The sequence below is a fragment of the Lissotriton helveticus genome, chromosome 2_1, assembly GCF_964261635.1.
Source record: "Lissotriton helveticus chromosome 2_1, aLisHel1.1, whole genome shotgun sequence".
NCBI classification, from domain to species: Eukaryota; Metazoa; Chordata; class Amphibia; order Caudata; family Salamandridae; genus Lissotriton; species Lissotriton helveticus.
In genome coordinates, this window is record NC_136059.1 from 2013592361 (window position 1) to 2013612352 (window position 19992).

Sequence of the window (19992 nt, forward strand, 5' to 3'; positions counted from 1 at the left end):
CCCCAAATGATTGCGAGAACCGCACCTGAAACAGAAATGGTTAGGTTTCCTAAGTGGAATTCTGTTAAATCTGCCCCTAGTATCAATGGCTGAAACCTGAAGATCCTCATTGGATACTACAGCTACTGACGAGCTAGGGGAAGAAAAATCATTAGCAATAACCTTTGAAGAAACCATTGACCTTTCTATTCCCTTAGCTATCTCAATGGTTTCGCTCAATTTTGGGTTCCTACAACCTAACAATCTCTCCTGATTTTTTTTTGAAGCACAATGATAAACAAATTGATCCCTCAAACAAGTGTCCAACACCGCCCCAAAATCGCATGTAGATGCCAAATGTCTCAAAACCGAAATATAATCTTCTACAGATTTATCTATATTCTGCTTCCTCTTCATGAAATTAAAGCGTTCCAAAAGTATACTGGGTTCCTCTGTAAACTTTCTTGAGAGTCTAGCCAGACCCTCTGAATAAACATTCCATCCTTCTTGAGCACCTGCAGGAGCTTGGATTTGCGGTAAATTATTGAAAACTTTTTGTCCTTCAAACCCTAAATGACCATACAATGCAAATTTCCTTTTTGCATCAAACTCATTAGCATCAAACATTCCATCCTTCTTGAGCACCTGCAGGAGCTTGGATTTGCGGTATATTATTGAAAACTTTTTGTCCTTCAAACCCTAAATGACCATACAATGCAAATTTCCTTTTTGCATCAAACTCATTAGCATCATTGGCTATTAGGTAGTTCTGAAATAAATTAAGCCAATGTTTCCACGGAATTGCAGGTTTACCTGGTGAAGGTAGAAAGTCAGCTATGTTTAGGAGCTGATTGTTAGATACCATGTGAAAATATGTCCCTTAAAATTGAATTAGTCACAGAAACTGCATGCAGATTGAATAAATTGGCGGTTGAAATGTGCCTGGCACAGATAAGATAGGCAAGCAAGTCAAAGTGTGCTATTAAACTATCCAAAAGCAGACTTGAGGCTTGCCTCACTCGTTTATTCCTTTTAAATAAACAATAAAGTAGATAAATGAGCAAATGGTGTGCCTGACACTGAAGGGCAGGCAAATCTTACCACTTAAATCGTCCTCACGTCAAAACCGGTACTGAATTTCTGACAAATGGTCTCTTAGACAGAGAAACGACAATCCGTTGCCGCGTTGCTAGGCAACAACTCCTTCCCTCCTCCGGAGCTTAATCACACCCAAATACCTGGAAAGGGTTAACTAAACCCCTCCGGTACACGTGGGAGGAAGTCGTCACAATGTTAGGGGGTGGGTCTTAAACTCCCTTCCTTGTATTGAGCGTCGTACGTCGTCCGGATCAGGTAAAGGCTAGGCACACTTGCAGGTAAATCCACAAAATGTTTATTATCGGTCGGTGGGCTGAACAAATCCTTCGTCGCCAAATGTAACGATGAAACAATGCACAGGAAACGTTGCACTTAAAGATTTAAGTGTTTATTTGTGAAGACAGGTTCTGATAAAAGAAGCCCACAACCGACAGCTGCAGCGTCCTCGTCGTAACTGTCTAGATAACAGTTGAAGGAAATAACGACGAAGACATGACAGCGAGAGGGCACTTAAACAATAACAGAGCACGAAGATACGCTCGAGACATATACAAGGGTAAACGCGCAAGTGACAAGTTGCTCTTAAAGGGGAAAGAAAGAGCAACTTGCAACCTTAACAGCCAGCAGGATTGATCTGTTAGAACTCCTTCCTGAAGTTCTTCTTGTAGGTCCAAAGTGTCCAACACACAATCAAAGGGTCTGTAATCTCCAAGAGGGTCCTTGAAAGTTTTGGACTTCAATTCCCACACTCCACTTGGATAAAACCCTTACAAATCCACTGGTAGGACTCCAGGCCAAGGATTCTTTGTGGTGATGGTCCAGGTGAGCTCTGTTAACCTGGAGCTTGCAGGGAGTACACGCGAGTCCTTTTGAAGCAGGTTTGATCCAAAGGGCTGTAGTGTCAGATGGTGCAAAAGGCGCAATCTTCAGATTGCAGGACCTGGTGAATGCACATCAAATTCTTCAGCGTGGGCCCTTCTGATTCACATAGGTTTCAAAAGCAGATGTGAGAGGCACTGCCTCAGTGTTCTCTGGGGTCAAGTAGGAGGGCACGCCTGTCCAATGAGGTGCAGGGAAACACCCCAGAGCCTGACCACTTCCTCCACGGTGTGGCAAAATGCTAACCCAGAAACAAATATTCTTCCAAAATTCAATATGAGAGAATTTTCAGCAGAGGGAGGAGAGCTGGCTAAACACACCCCTCGGATGGCTAATCTCCATAGTCTCTCCCTCTTGCATCGACTCATTCCTTCCTTAAGCTTAGCATTATCCTTGGGTCAAAGAGGAGAGTTGCAAATTAAAATTGATGTCTTTAGCTTTTCTCCCGTTTCCCTTGGAGAGCATTATTTACTACCCCTACCCCTGTCTCTGGCATTCCGATGCCCAGCAACCTCTCCTCCCCGAGAGGCTTCCTAACCCCAGGGGTCATTTATCACTTCTTCAAAGCAGCCAGGCTCACCCACTTATCTCTGACCAATCAGGGCAGAGCAGTACATGGTTGAATTTTGGATTACAGACAAGTAAAAAGGTTTATATAACATGTTGTCTGTACATTTTAAAAGAAATTCAACAATACCATATTGTTGGATTTATCTTTATCATTCTTCTGAGTTCTTTAGCCCTAGTTTTAGGGCTTTTCTTTCTCCAGTTATTAACTAATAACCTCTTCCAATGTTAAACTATAGGCTGGGGACCTGCAATGGAAAAATGAACTGAGCAATTTCTCCAATACCAGGGCCTATAAAAAGGATTTTATAAGGACCCTGCATATACCTACAGGACCCCTCACCCATGGAACTCCTACGAAAGACTTTAGGGGTTCTGTTTGTATAAACATATTGCAGATCCTCATTTCATAGTGCTCCTAGCACGAAAGGCAATTTTGGGAAGCACTTTACAACAATGTCGGTAGTGAAATGTGCAATTTCACTAACCCCAGGGCATATAAAAATCTTTTATAAGGATTTTCCTTATAAGTCCCTAACACCCTACCCCTTGAACACCTAGGGGAGACCCTGGGGCACCTACCATGCCCAAACATTGTAAGTTATTCATTTTTAAGTGCCCCAAATACAAAAGGTGATTTTGGGCAAAACTGCCATTTTAAAAGCAGTCCTGCAACACAGGGCTGCTTTTAAACTGACCTCCGGCTCCAGCAGTGCACACATGCAATATACATACATATATATATATATATATATACACACACACACACACACACATACATATATACATTATGTATAGTCAGGACCTATTTTCGGTAGGAAAATCATTTATTGATTTGCCAATATCTTTGGTGCCGTTTGATGAATCTTCGCAAAATTTTCAAAGTAATGGCCCGCTCTGTTCAGCTGCTGTCTTGAACGTTTCAGGGTGATACGTGAAGGGGGGCCGAGAAGAAAGGGGGGGGTCGCAAAACGCGTTTTCTCCATGTTAACTTCCATAGGAAACTGAAGACAAAGCCACAGCCCGAACTGGTGAACGAATTACACCAAATTTGGCAAGAAGGTAGCTCTTGGTTCAGAAAGCATTCTTTTTGTTAAATGGTGTAAATCCGCTCAGTACTTCCTGAAATATTCATATTTAAAAAAAATGATATAGCTGGTGACCGAGGAGGATTTGCGAACCCTCCTGACCACGTGCTTGATTCTGATCGGCTACCAACACTTCAAACCAGAAAGTATTGACAGCCATTTTGTGACTCGTTTGAACCGAGTCACAAGAATAAAGGTACAAAAACAAGATAAGGGGTCAAGGTAGAAACACCCTGACCCCCTAGGCCTGCTCAGGGCCCAAAAAAGCATATGTTTTTTGTTTTTTCCGACGGGAGTCGCAAATCCGCGGAGAAAATAAAAATGAAGCACTTTGTCCAGCGCTTCACTTTAATAAGCCCCCGGGTGGGCCAGGTCCCGGGGGCAATGTTGATAATGTATGTGGGGGCACGTGGGCCCCTGCAGTCCCAGGGACCGTCACCTCCCCGTGATTTCTTTTAAAAAATTACGTGAGAGGGCTCCTGCTGCCCCTGGGACCGCCACCTTCTCGGGGATAATGAGCGGGGGCATCGCAGACCCCGCCCTAAGCCCTGAGGACTGCCACCTCTCTGGGGCTTTTGAAATAATATGCAGGGGTCGAACGGCCCACCCGCAGCCCCGGGGACTGCCACCTCCCCGGCACTTCTTTGAAAAAATTACGTGAGGGGGCTCCTGTCCCCCCCCACGCTGCCCCAGGTACCGCCACCTCCACGGGGCATTTGTGATAATGGGCAGCCCCCCCCCTCCAAGCCCTGGGGACGACCATCTCCCTGGCGCTTTAGAAATAATATGCAGGGCGTACGGCGCCCCGCAGCTGAGGGGACCACCACCTCCCTGGGACTTCTTTGAAATTACTGCTTGAAGGGAGCTCCTGCCCCACCACACTTCCCCGGGGACCACCACCTCCCCTGGGCATTTATGATAATGGGAGGGGGACCTCGTGGCCCCTTACCCAGCCCTTGGGACCACCACCTCCCTGGGCAATTTTAATTAAGGTTGGGGTCCGTTGCAGACCCCCGGACCACCACCTCCCAGGGGCTATTTTCATGTTGGGAAGGGGGACTTCCATGGCCCTGGGGACCGCCACCCCTGGGACATTGCAGTTTGCAATGGTAGGGTGGGAGCAGGGCATATAATAGGTCCTCGGGCCGAATTTGGGCTTGTGAGGGGGGGGAGGGGGGAGGGGGGCTGCTGCTCTCGTTGCCATGAAGCAAAATAGTATTGCTTTTGGACAAAGGGAGCTGCATGTCAGCAGCTCCCCTGGTCCAAAAGTAATGCCGTCTCCCGCAGGAGGCGGCGAGCCGGCAGGGACCGCAAGGGCATTGGGTCTCCCCCCCCCACGGTCCCCAATGAGGGGCCAGGCCCCGGGGGATGGGGACCCGGGGCCGAAATTAGGTTCGGGAGGGAGGGGGCTGCTGGTCTCTCTTCCATGAAGCAAAGCAGATTTGCTTTTGGATAAAAAGAGCTGCATGTCAGCAGCTCCCCTTGTCCAAAAGCAAAGCCGGCAGGGAGCGCAGGGGCATAGCGGTTCCCCTGCGGTCCCCGGGTGGCCAGGCCCCGGGGGATGGGGTGCCCGGGGCCAAAGCTGGCCAAGGGAAGGGGGCCAAGAAGCCACCCTCTGCATTTGAATTAAAAATAAAAAAATAAATAAAAAACAATAAGGTCGTGCCTCGGGTATGCGTTCCCCCCCCCCCCCAAAATTAACAAAAAATAAAGGCTGGGCTTAAAGGACCTGAGGGATGGGGTCCCCAGGGACAAAAGTGGCCAAGTGCAGGGAGGGCCACGCAGCCCCTCTCTCATAAAAAAAATATGATTTTTTTAAACCGAGGCAAAACCCAGCGGACAGGGTCCCAAGGGCCAAAAATGGCCTCAGGAGTGGGTCCGTGCGGCCCCCCTCCTATAAATGGGAATATATATATATTTTTTTTAAATAAGTGGCCATGCCCCGGGGAATGGGGTCCCCGGGGCTGAAATTGCCTCTGGGAGGGGGCTACACAGGCCCCTTCCCGTTTAAAAAAATTAAAAAAAAATTCAAAAGTTCAATCAGAACAACAACCTGGGACAGTTTGTAGAGAACCAATATTAAACCTCGGTCTCTTTGTCCATACTAAGGAGTTATTTTAACTACGAATTACTCTTGTCAAGCTACAACACCAAAATGCGTTGACGCCTACTAATTTGCGTTAAATCCGAGGAACCATTAGAGTGTCATCTGCTGATATGAGTTAGACACTTTATATAGATTCTTATCGGATTAACTATTCATGATGGTTTTCTAATGATTCACTTTTGTTGTCTCTTATGTTTTTACCTTAAAATGAAATACTATGAATGTACAGGAATGTTTTTTTTAGGATTGTGTTTTAATTCTTTTTGTCAAATATGATTATGTCAATCAATATTTTGTACTAGTGCATTAATAAATATAATTGTATTTTGAAGGTTTTACTTAGTCTTTTACTTTGGAATAATTTTAAACTATTAGAATATGTGAACTCTTGGGTTATTCTGACACTTGTGTGAATGAAGTGTGTACTTTATTTAGTTGACATTAGTATTATTTCTCCAAGGGTCTTCTTTTACTTATTATATTGGTACCCAGTCCCTTGGTTGGTGGGTCACTCCCCTTATTTTCAGGTCTGGCTTAAATGGGAGGTGCCAGCTGTCAGGTTTAAAGGTATATGTGCTCTTGTGACTGAGGTATAGGTCTACGTGTACATATATTCTTACATGTGTTATGCATCTAAAGATGGTAGCTTACACTTTTTTGTACACAAATTTACAGAGTATGCGGTTTGAAACACAGGTAAACAAGTATTTATATGTTTATTTTCATTTAACATGTCACTAGGTAACAGCATAGAAACACATACATACCTTCACAAACTTGGTCAGACTTACAACAGTGATATGCTTAGGATTGCTGTTTTATATTTGGTAGGCCTAACATTCTGAGCATCGATTAATAGTGAACCTTCAAGAGAGAAGTGAGGTTTAAGACATCTTGGAAGAAGGATTAGTGATTAGGCTACTTTGTATGAGTCTGTTGTAAGGTACAGTGCAAGTAGGCCTCTTTCTGCAGATCTGTTGGTTCTTTCTGCACATATTTTTTTCCTCTTTCTGGGCTTCTGTTGCCTCTTTTTGCTTTTCTCTTGCGTCTTTCTGCACCTCTCTTGCCTCTTTTGGCATTTCTCTGCTTCGTTCTGCACCTTTCTTCCTCATTCTGCACATGTGCTACCTATGTAGGCATAGTTAGAAATTAGCATTTAAAAAAACTTTTGAAATTCACTAAAAAAGAGGTTTCAGGCAAATTCTAATTAGGAATTAGCATTTTAAAAACCTTAGGAATTCACTTTTAAAACCAGAGGTGTCAGGGAAGTTATAGTTAGGAATTAGCATTTAAAAACCTTAGAAATTCACCAAACAAAAAAAACATAGGTTTCAGGGACATTATAGTTAGGCTGACATTTCATTTGTACAAAACCAGAGAAATTCAGCCGTTATAGTTCGCTTAGCTAACTATACCTCACGCCCCCTTAATACACTGCTGATGACGTCGCATATTACATCACTCACGACATGGTCAGGAACATCACTGACGCCATCTCATATAACATCACGGATGACATCATCCACTTAATATCTGATGTACTTCCTCACACCCTAATGTAACCTTTTATACACCCACTCTAACATACACACTACCATTCTCAAATCCATAGACACACCAACACCAGTTAGTACATATCCACTCACTGATTCATAGGATTACACACACATCCACTCACCTATACAGTCTCTCATACACGCAGTCACTCATCAATACAGCCACTGATATAAGCACGAATACACCCATACAGACACTCACACACCACCACTCACCCATAAAGTAACTCACACACCTAGTCAGACACCCAACAAAATCAATGACACTTCTATTTACTCACCTATACAGTTATACACACACCACTTCACTTATTCATACAGATACTAACACATAATTGCTCAGCTAACTATAACAGCCGAATTGCTCTGGTTTAGTACGAGTGAAATGTCAGCCTAACTGTAACGTCCCTAAAGCCTGTGTTTTTTTCAGTGAAAATATATCTCATCTACGGTATTGGTTATTTATAGCTTATTTTCTGAACAATGTGACTCTTTGATATTCTGTACTGTATGCTATTAAGTTTCGTGCTAGCCGAACTGCCATATATACTATTATTATTTTTTTGTATCCTGCCTATTTGCATATCTAGTAATCCAGTATACTTCGACAGTATGAGATGTCATATGATTATCTGTGATTGCCTTATTATCAGTTTTCTTCATACTTATAGGATGCAGTTGCACATTTTTTAATAGACCTATGCATTATGGTTTTTAAGTATTTATTCAATATTGCAGCACTGTCTGGCAATAGTATTTATACTTTGAGAATACTAGGTTTATAGGTCTTTTCCTTTTTATTCTGTCTTCGGTATTCACTAACCTGGTCTGGCTATCTCTATAGTCAATTGTGCACATTTTGAGAGTTTTTAAAGAGTTCCCCGGAAACTAAGCGCATCACATGATTATATATATGTCACATGATAGATATATATGTGTGTGTGTTATCTCTCTCTCTCCTCTCTCTCTCTCTCTCTCTCTCCCTCTCTCTCTGAAACATTGTGGAGATTTATTTTTCTCTTTCGTTTTTTGGGATCTTAGCGACGTCGCGATCCCCATGGACACATCTGCAAAAATGGAAATTTGAAGCAAACATTCAATGACCCACCAACACATCTAAAAATAATATGTAAAAAAAATCCATTCTGAACATTGCCCTACAAATATTACTATATTCGTACTTCTTTCAAAGCATGTTTAAACTCATATTTATATGTTGTACTAAGTTTCTTGACAAACCATCTTGCAGACCTATTTTCTGTTTTCACATTAACGCAAGATGGTGCAATGACATCGTTAATCGCGACAATCACGTCTTTTCCATAAAGTGAAAACACATATATGCACACACATTACAGCATTTTACACACTAGAGGTTTATTACTGTACATTTCAATCTAATTTTTTTTGTGTATTTCTAGAACAACTTTCTCTAAAACCTATTTTCCGTTTTCGTGGTGAGGCCGGAGATTGCGATGACATTGGACATCGTGATCCCCGTGGTTACATCGGGAATGCAGAAAGCAAAAGCAGGAATTTAATAGCCATCACCACATAAAAAAATGATAACTATATCATTCATTCTAACCATTGCAGTAGCTCTATAACAATGCATATTAATGAATCATTGATATATATTTTCATATTTTCACCAATATTCGCGATGACGTTGATAGTTGCGATTTCCATGCGATGATACACAGGGGAGAAGGGTCACGCTAGCGGTCACGGTATCGCCGCAAATGTTGCATGCGATTAAAAAAAACCCTGACCCCTTATGTGGGATTTCACACAGATTTTCATCCCCAGGAACCGTTCCCGATAGAAAAAAAATGGCAGTCGCAACTTTCTATTCAGGTTGCGTCCAGCCAATCAGAACATTCCCGTTGGCGCATGCATCGGTGATTCATCTCAAAAACTTAGCAAAATATCCTCAGCCAGAGATATCACTATAAATTGTTACTTACATTCTTCAAAAACTACTGAACAACTTTACACCAAATAAGCAAAAGGCACTTCCTTGAACCGACATCTACCTCCCTGCCAAATTTGGTGAAAGTCCGTTCAGTGGTTCGAGCTTTAGAGGTCGCTAAAGTTTCCTATGGAAATTAACATTACAAACACAACCTTATTCTGCAACCCAAATTCTCGAACCCCCCAAACTTTGCATAACAATAGTGCCCACTGTGACACTTTGTTGGCAAAATTTCATACAGCTTGGTCAAACGACACCAATGTTATAGGCAAGTCCAAAATGCTTCTCTTAAGGAAACTAGGTCCTAACTAGAACTACCCAGTAGTAGGATATATATTTACTTCTGGCAGCAGGATGGAAGGAAATGTACAAACAGGAGGAATTGAACCGAACAGTTTAAAGAGATTATTTTTTACTTTATAACAGGTGTACGATAAAGAAATTAGAAAGTGGTGGGAAGCAGCGACTTTACAGTGCTATTTGGAAGTCAACAGGATCCCCAGGGGGGTAAGGATTAATACTATTCCATCCCATGAAAATCCATACCCCAATCTCTTGAGGGAAAGGGAGCACTTCACTACACAATCTGCAAGGTATGGTGCAAATTCTTATCAAGTACCCAAAAAAGTGATGGAAGTAAATTGTTGGAGGAGATCCAGAAATTGGAAGAGAATATAAAGAAGGATGCAGACGAAGAACAAGCAGAACGCCTGAGACAGCAAATGAAGACACGTTTAATAACATATGAGAACAAAATAAAACAAGGGAAACAAAGCAAATTTGCCCGTGATCAGAGGAGTTACGAGTCAGGAAGAGTCATATATATATATATATATATATATATATATATATATATATATATATATATATATATATATATATATATATAATGCCCCACGCAAATCTTTACAAGAAACAAGAAATTTGAGAACAACCAATGTAATCGGTGCCAGAGATACTTCAGAATCAGAAGTTGAACCAGATCTATCTGAAGCAGAAGCTGCAAGGGGAACTCCAAGATTAGAAGCAAGTGGAATGGGAAATTTTCCACAGGAATCTCACTAAAATAATCATGGCGGAAATTTCCTCAAAGATCACGTCCTCCGGAACAAGGAAAAGCAAAAGTAGACGAGGATCAATGGGAAGGAAACCAAACAGCACAAAAAAGGGGTAACCAGAAGTAACAGAGGGGGTTATTGCAAACGAATCAAGAAATTCAAACAGTGGTCAATCTTTCTAATCGGGAATTATCAACAGTGGAAATTGGAGTACTTCGAAAAGGACTTACAATTTGTCCCACCACAAAATGGGATTACACGCATAGACTTGTATTGCTATGTGAGAAAATTAAAACTGAGGAAGATCCACATGCAATGGACAAGAACCAAGGAAATAAAGAAAAGCAATAAAAGGAACCCCTACAAACATGCTAACTGGAAATAACATAGAAACTTTAGGAATTTTACATGAATTACAAGGATTACCGATACCAGTTGAGGATCAGGAGGAGGAAAGAGTATTAGAATTCTTGGACCAGGCAGAAATCCAACAACGGAGACGCAAAAGTATATTCAAAGTGAAATCTAGGTTTATACCCAAGACTCCATATGACGTCAATGATTGCTTCCATGATACCGTCATTAGGGAGTTGGACAATCTTAGAATCAAGACCAAGGAATCTAAAATGAAGTATATTCTCAACAAAAAACAATGGGATGGCCTAACATCCCTAAGAAGGGACACTTCATTAGTCATCAAACCCTCCATTAAGGGGGGAAACGTAGTGGTATTCAATAAGGAGGACTATCAACGTGAAGCACTACGACTTCTAAGTGACACTGACAGCTATGCACTGATTACAAGAAAACAGTACAACACCAGCGTGGAAGCATTTTACCAGATGATAGGGAGTTGGAGAGCTAAAGGAACTCTGGATGAAGAAGAGTACAAATTTCTCAAAGTGGATTATCCTATCCTACTAACTTTCTATCACATACCGAAAATTCATAAGAACAGTGAAAGGCCCCCAGGATGATCGATTGTTTCTTCAAAATGGGGTATTTTGGAGAAAACATCTATATATGTGGATTCAATTCTGTCTTCCTTTGTTAAAGACCAAAGTTCTTATATTCAGGATACTAGTGATTTTATAAGAATCATGATATACAGTGGGAGGAAGATTTTATTCTGATCACAATGGACATTATCAGTCTTTACACGCGCATCAAACACGAACAAGGATGAAAAGCACTGGAATTGTTTCTGAAAAGCAGACCACTCAAATATTATGAACAAAACATATTGCTACAAATGGTTCCCTTTTGTCTCAATATATAAGAAAAAAATATTTGAAGGACAATTATACCTCCAGACACAGGGGGCCACCATGGGCATGTGTTTCTCCCCCAGTTATGCAAATCTTTTTGTGGGTTGACGGGAGAAGCACGTGGCCTGGTCGGAGCCCAAAGAACAATGGGTCATTAAGGTGGCTTTCTGGGCTAGATATATTGATGACCTTTTTGTCATCTGGCAAGGTACTCAGGAAGAAGCTGAAAGATACATAGCAATTCTTGATGAAAATGAATTCAATTTGAAATTCTCTAGCCAAACAAGCAAGACAAAGTGCCATTTTTATATCTAGTGGTATTCGTAAAAGATAACTATGTACCAAGCTGTATAGACAACCAACAGCAGGCAATGCAATTTTGCATACGCAGAGCCAACATCCACGTAAATTGGTGAACAGCATCACTTACAGTGAGTTACTGAGGAAACTGATTTCAGAGATGCAGAAAGGGAAGTTTGTAGTAGATTCGAAGAAAGAGGATATTCGAACAGCTTCTTGAGGGAAGCTGCAATTAAGGTACAAGATAAGAATAGACAGGATCTATTGACCACTAGAAGAGGTCAAATGAGAGAAGAAGGAACTGCAACAAGATTAATTTTAAATATCTTGGAGAATTAAGGACAAAGCAGAGGGCTGGTTCAGAAACATTGGTGTATTTTGCAGGAAGATACAGTATTAAGTAAAACTATCATGTAGACCAGATATCACTTACAGGAAAAGCACATTATTAAACGATTTATTAGTGCAAAGCCATTTCATGGAAAAAGAGGTAACAGCCAGAAATAATAGGATTTTTTCCATGTACTTGGTGTAAGGGGTGTAGAAGTAGCTCAAAGGTGAAAGATTATGAGATTCCTGGAAAAAGGGAAGAGAAAAATAATGAAACTCTTGAACTGCAATTCAAACGTTGTGATATATTGCCTGGTGTGTCCATGTGACAAAAAATATATTAGAAGTACGGTTCATCCTGCCAAGAAGTGAGTGTTGGAACACGCCTGGGCAATAACAAAGATGACACTTACCCTGTCTCGCGGCATTTCGCAGAATCACATCAAAGCAGAAGCGAACTATTACGTTTCTTCAGCATTGGCCAGATGCCACGCAAAGACAGAGGAGGGGACAGGGTCAAATATCTCAGGCAATTGGAATCCAGATATTTAGTGGAGCTTAGAACACGCACACCATGGGGCCTTAACAGTGAGGAGGAAGTATGGACCCATATAAGCTAACCAGGAGAAAACTTATTCACCCAGATTCTTTTGAGTGGTCACATTTTCAAATTTTCACATTCATACATTGACCGACTTATTTAGAGTAAGATGATAGCGGCATCCAATTCTCTTTGATCCAGAACAACACCGGAGATATCCAAACGGTTTGTGATTTGAAAAATGAAATTATAAACAATTATGAATTAGAATCCATCCAATATAGAAGATAATCGTAACATTTTCTTTCGGTAAAATGCAGCCCATTCAGGGCTTGATTACCAATGCATGAATTTAAATAATAGGTGGTGCAACAGAGAATTTTGCTTTAATGCTTTATTGTTGTATATTTCTTTAATGTATGCCCACCCAGGGCTTGATTGTAAATTAATGAATTTGAGTAAGCAGACGGGGGAAATGAATGCTTCAAAATGAATGAATTTGTTATATGTATAATTTTTTAGAGGAATGCGGTATTATAATCTACCTGAGGGTTTGATTGATGCTAGACACATACACAAATATATATCTATGTGTGTTTATAAAAATAAATCTTCTTGGCAGGCATGAAAAGTGATACAAATAGATATTACAAAATGGCCGCCGTGTAATTCATGAATATGTGAGCAAATTAATGCATAGTCCATAGTTAATGTTCATGCTTAATCTGAGGAATGCTGTCTAATGACATTTGTTTTGAGAGAGATTTTTTGTAATATAAAGTGAAAAGAAAAAGATGGAAACTGACGTTGAGGAAGGCCAAACGCATTTGTCGGTGTTGCAAGCAAAAATAAAAGATTAAAAGCAGCTTGTTAGTGCGCAATGTTCCTTTGGAGGTGTTTAAATATATATATATTTTTCTTTTCTAGCGATGCTAAATAAACAGAGCATAAAAGTAATAACTTACCGACTGCTGATCTTTCACTGCAGTTACAACACTGGCTTCTCTCCAGTCAAATCTTTTAGGTAAAGGTGTTGCTTTAAAATTCTCTGTTGCGTGTGACAAGGGTATTTTGGTAGAAAAGCTTCTTAGGAAGGTTGCTAAAGATAATTTACAAACAAGAAAAATGTTATGCAAGTGCTTCTGAGATACTAGTCACATAACTTTGCAAATGGAAAACTGTAGTTACGTTGGATGAGGGCAGTTCTACAATGTTTCTAAGTAAATAGTTATTAGAGATAAGCATAACATATTTAAATTCTTTATAAGGCCGCACTAGAACCTAAAAGAGAAGCAAGTATACCGCTTTTTAGCAAGAACTACAGTGGAACTAGGTTCAGTGGTAAAATGAAAGGGATAGGTCTATATGGAAGAGTGGCTTTGTAGCTCAGAGGCATGGTAGAGACTGATGGTTTGGCCAGGTGGGGCTAATTCTAAACAGGGCTGCTGCTTCTAGTGGATTTTGATCCGCCAGGCAGTCAGCATGTGGTCTGTCAAACTGGTTAAGTAGGCGGGCCAAAAGTGTTCGAGAGGACCGTAGAGGTTCTGGTCTTGGAACTGGGCCCAGCCAAGGAGAGCCATTGGCCTGTGTTTGTGGTGCCGGTCCATTTGGCACCCTCTTGTCCCCTGGCTAGTGGGAGCCTGTGGTGTACATGGTTTAAGTTGGTGAGGCCACGCGAGGTCATTCTGCATCGGTTCTACGAGCGTCAGCGGTGTTGCGGCTAAGCAGCATTAGCAGATGAGGGTTTTATAGAGCACGCACTATGCTTTCGCAGAACCTGTACCTGTGGCATGTAGTATGTAAAGCATAAAATGTAGTATACATTAGAAGAGTTTGTGGAAGGTTACCTCCAACTCATTCCTTGTTTAATATATATGAAAAAAGACTTGTATGTGTATTCCTTATTGTGTAGCAGCTGGAAATGTTGGGACAGAGCCCAACTATAAATGGTCACTAATTTAGAGCAGTGTACATATACTTCTGTTCTGGGGTGGTGTACATTCTTTTTGTTCAGGAGGAGTATATGATGGCTTCTGTTTGCAGTAGTGTGTGTGTGTGCGTGTGCGTATGTATATCTTTATTTTTTGATGTAGAGTACATATCCTTATGTCCTGGAGCAGAGTACATATTCATCCAAAGACAGCCTTCTCTCTTTTAATGGAGTCTTTCACAAGAGACTATGCCAGTGATAAAGATCTGATGTGTTTTATTCACAGGGAATAGACACAGTATTGATAAATACTTTAACTAGCCCCGCCTTTTCCTAAATACTGCAATGAACGGCACAATATTAACATCACAAGCATTCTCATTTGAACTTATGTTATAGGCGGTGTGTGGATTCTGAAGTGTCGACTAGAATTTTAAGAATAAATATCTGCAGTACTAACATGAAAGGTCAATCAAGCTAACTTTATCGGTTTTAATGTACTTCAAGTCAATGTAAACAACGTTGAGTTCACACCATCCTTGACAGAGGTACTGAATGTGAAAAGTGTTTAAGCTGTGCTCAGTCAAATTACCCTTTGGTGTCTTTAGTCTGAGGCCCTGAAAGTTGCCTAGTCATGATCACTGAAAGCAATAGTGAGCTCATCACATCCGCAGTGAATCCTATTAGTCTTCCTCATTCACATTTATGCTCAATTCTGAGGTGATTTAGCATCTCAAGTGACACTGTGAACCAAAATATAATTCATAGAGCTCTCCCCCATTAAACGTATCACCCATAAGTAAACACCTAAGACAGTATGCATTCTGCATTCTATTGGTTCTGGACAAACAGTAAATAAACAGTCCAGATTTTCATGGTGCACATTCTTTTTTGGCATTGTTTTATTCTGTTAGGCTGCTACTTCTTGGGATACAACATAACCTGTGTATTTGTAAAAGGCATCTTGGCGCTGAATAACAGATGTCCGGGTTCTTGGGGGGAACTGAGCCAGCCTGTGACTGCCTGATGAAGCCCTATATTAGGTGGCAGCACCAATGAGCCAACCTTTTAAGTAACTGGAATCTGCAGGTTTGGCATCCTTGGAATGGGTGGTTTTGTAATTCCCTTCATTTACCCCTGGCCCTGTTAAGAAGTGTATGTGAACAAAAGGAAGTAGCCAGAACTGGTGGTGGCAGGCCTGATGTGCAATGGGCTGGACTCCACCCGGAGAACAGAGTCCACCAAAACTGGTGCAGAGCAGGGAGATAAGGCTTTGGATCTACTGTACAAAATTTCCACAGCAGACTGGATCGACTGCACGACCTCGTGAAACTCCAATTGTTCCGTAGATCGGTGGAGGAAGGGCACCTGCAAAGACCAGCACTCTTACTGTCATAAAGTTGTCCTGCTAACACATGGGTGGTCTTTCCCCTGCCCTGGACCCATATCAGTTACTTTTGTGGACTAGGAGACAGAATCATAGCTCCCTGCTTCCAGTACGTGCTATAAGTAAACAGCTTGCAATACTTGTTTTATGCTTGTATGACGAGAAAGCCAATAAGAAGAAAGAGAACAATACATTGTATTTCTGCATCTTCCTCCCACTCAACCCTCCTCGTGAAATATGTGCATTTTCTGTTTGCACTATTACTCACCACATTTCTCCTGGACAGTGATGTTGTAATTAGATTGTTTGGGGCATGGTCATAAAGCGAACATTTTCTGCTCTATGAACAGTTGTTAGAATTTATAAAAATATATCAGTCAATAAGAAGCTCGTCAACATTGCAATGCAATAGGACTCGCATTTACGGAAGACCTATTGCATTGCAAACGGCAGTGCGGGGGCCAGAGGGCGAGAAGGCACGGACTGCGGAAGGGGGGCAAAAGGCAGGGGTATTAAGAGAACCTCATTAAAGAAAATAGTGCTTACAATTTAAATAACACAAACCGTGCAGCACTCGAAGTAAAGGGGCCAATAGCCATGGAAGGATACAAATGATGACATGGACGTCATAAGGAGGGACTAACAAGCCAATAAACAAATTGGAAGGCAGAATTTAGGAAGGACAAAGACACAAGCCAATGAAAAAGATGGGCGGGGCTTCCCTCACTTAGTAAACTACCACAGATCAACTCCAGAGCAGCGCTTGCGCAATGGCTCAGGGCTCAACCTAAAAATGAGACAGTGAAGTGGGCTCAAGGAATGAACTCTGCTTTGCTATAGGGAGTGGTCTTGTCTGGTGAAGTAACAACCCACCTCAGACTTTAGTAAAAAAAGAAGCCATAGATGACAGAATAATAGTTATGCAGAATTGAGGCTTTATAAATTCTTAAGAGATACTGCTCACTCAGTGGCAATGGTAGATGCTTAAAATCTTAGAATATTTCAATTAGCAGACAGTAATGCTGTCAAAGAACAGAAATGAATGCTACCTTTGAACTCCTCAGGTGACAAATCGGAAAACTGGTTGATTCCATAAAAGGCAGTGTTATTGCCACCAGATGATCGAGACTTGGCATTTAAATGAATTTGTCTTCGTATACTTGCCTGAAAAAATAAAATATTAAGATTCTCAATCTATTAATACCAACAGAGATTTATGAACCAGTGTAGATGAGTAAATTAGCTTTTCAAGGTGTTGTTTTCAGATTAATAAAGTAATTTTACTAATAACTGTTTCTACCAATAACCGATAAGTAAACACATTCAAAATGTTTGAAGACTCTCCAGTAATTGGAACAATTACAAACAGTATTTAGACAGTCAAAACAGCCAGCATATCTAAAACATTACACACAAATGCTCATGTGTATACCTAATCCAAAATATTATTTATACATTCGTGAAAGAAATAATTTGATTTGCTTTTCAGTAGATATACCTTTTATCAACAAACTAAGGACATGGTGGAAATGGTTCATCAACTATACATACATACAGGTTCCTAAGTCAAATGTTTGAGCAAACAAGTTACTTAACCTCAGTAACGCGAGCTACAGTTTCCTCACCTTTTGAATATTTCCCTCAGCATCAGAGTAAATCGGGAACATTTTCGCTGAGTGCTGGTAGGTGACACCCTATATCTTCACTCTAACACCACTCAGCTCCAAAATTGACATGCAGAGTCTATATAGGCACAACTCCTGCAAGGTGATGCTTGCAAGGTGATGTTTTAACCAACATGGAACTCAATCACAACTTCAGCCAAGAAAGATGCCTGTGTTCTCATAATTTGTTTGTCTGGAAAGAAGGTGGTGTACCATATGCTAACACAAAGAGCTTGAAGCTCACTCACATACTACACCGATGGTATGGTGGAGCAAGAATTGTAAAAATTTCAAACAAGTAAATAGCAATTGCAGACTCAAACAAAAAGGGACGATCTGGCAAAAAAAAGCCAAAAGAGTAGAAAACTACCCTTTAAACTGTGCCCAGAGCATGAACTTGCCAGGTTAGGGACAAATTAAACAGCAAAGTGTCATACATCTTTGCGGATAGACTCCCTTCGGGCAGAGAACTGCACCAAGCCACATATTTGTCCCAATAACAGGCATATACATATTTTTGACAAGGGACCCCTGGTTGACAAGAGGACATCTATCCCCTCTGGAAGAAGGTCAAAAGTATTTAGCTGTGGGGGCTAGGCTTGCGAGCAGCCAAGATGGCCGCATTCTTTTGAGCTCCGCCACGTCGCTGGGAGGTCACGTGAATAATTATGTGACCAAGACCTTCATTGCCTAAAGGAAGTACAGATTCTGGCAGTGGAATGCGGGAGGAGTGTTCGTTTTTTAGCGGCTGCTGTGCGATCTTGACAGCACAATCACCGTGCTTGCTGTTACCTCAGGAGCAAACCTCAAAATGGCGGCGCGAACAACACAAGTGAAACGGCGGCGCTCTACCGATAAGTACTGACTATCGTCTGGTGCTGAATTTCTGCATTGCATTTCAGTCACCTGTTATCCATTTTCACATCGTTGTGCTTGATGCACTATTCATTTATTTAATGCCCTCGTCACAGCTATCTTCTGCAGTGGGTACCAGTTTCGTCATGCATTTTCTTTATTATGTTTGCCTAGTCGAAATGCTTGTTCCTTCTCTGGCATTATTTCAGTAACTTTACCAGGCATTGAAATGCACCATTCTGTTTTATGTGGTCTGCAATAGGAAATTGGACTTTCTGCTGCTCTTTTACGCCTCTATATTCTGAGTAAAGGTGTGTGCGCTGCATTCAGCAGGTCGGTGCGGAGCAGTTAGAGACTTATATGTTAAGGCCCAGGATTGCCCATACAGTTAGTTGGTCTCCAATAGGCTGCCATCTACCAGTGAGGCATCTGGTACTACTTTAGTGGAAAGCAGATATACGCTGAGTGCTGACCCATCTATTTCTATTGTCTTTGTTTTCTAATGGCAGACAATATGGGTCTCTCTCCCAAAGCCAAAGACTCTAAAGGAAATCTTAAGAGATCTAAGCAAACTTCACCTAAAAGATTCTGGTACTATGTTAGATGCTATTCTCTCTTGCCTGAATGCTGTTCATTATATTGCGCAGAGCACTAAAAGAAATACTGATTTACTTCGGGTTGAAGTAGCAGCAATCAGGAATGACTTCAAGAACTTGGCGCTTCGTGTTTCAAACGCGGAACCTCGGATAAGTGTAGTGGAGGATTCCACACACCAACAGTCTAAATCTATGCAGAATATGGAGCGCTCCCTGATTGCTTTACGGAGGGATCTTACGGAGCAGGAAGACAGGAACCATAGAAGTAATCTACGTATATTTGGTTTATCAGAGGACTCGGAGAAAACCGCGTCAGCAATGCTAGACTTTATGCTCAATTGGATTCCTACTGTGCTGAATATTTCTTTTCAGAGAGAGTTTGAAATAGAGCATGCACACAGGGTTCCCACATTTAGACCAAAGTTTTCACCACATCCTAGACCGGTGGTCTTCAAACTGTTGAGACATCAACATACTGAGCAAATGAGGAAAATTAAAGCAATTAATTGGGAAGGCCACAGAATTGCTATATCTCAGGACTTTGCTAGAGATACTGTCATCAGGCGGAAAGGATTTCTCAACCTTCGAAGACGACTTCTGGAGATGAACATTCCATTTTCCTTTGCTGGTCCCTCACGTTTTCGAATAACTTTCAGAGGTCGTACTCAGAGGTTCTATGATCCTTCTGAGCTTTCCAACTTTTTGGATCACCAGACCGAGTCCCAGATGGAATCTAGTTCTTCTCCTGGTCCATCTAGGTCTTAATTAATTCTTGTTTGATGTCTGGAGTATTGCTTTTATGGTTCTTTTTCTT

The 19992-nt window shown here is 41.3% G+C and overlaps 1 protein-coding gene across 1 annotated transcript in view; it reads right to left on the reverse strand.

Moving 5' to 3' along the window:
- Positions 1–19992, reverse strand: part of CTSO (cathepsin O) — a 103377-nt gene that overhangs the window by 60477 nt on the left and 22908 nt on the right. Inside the window, exons 2-3 of the mRNA XM_078676980.1 lie at positions 17113–17227; positions 13712–13845 (exon numbers count right to left, since the gene is read on the reverse strand). Of these exons, the coding sequence (XP_078533106.1) occupies positions 13712–13845; positions 17113–17227 (249 nt within the window). The remainder of the gene's footprint in view (positions 1–13711; positions 13846–17112; positions 17228–19992) is intronic.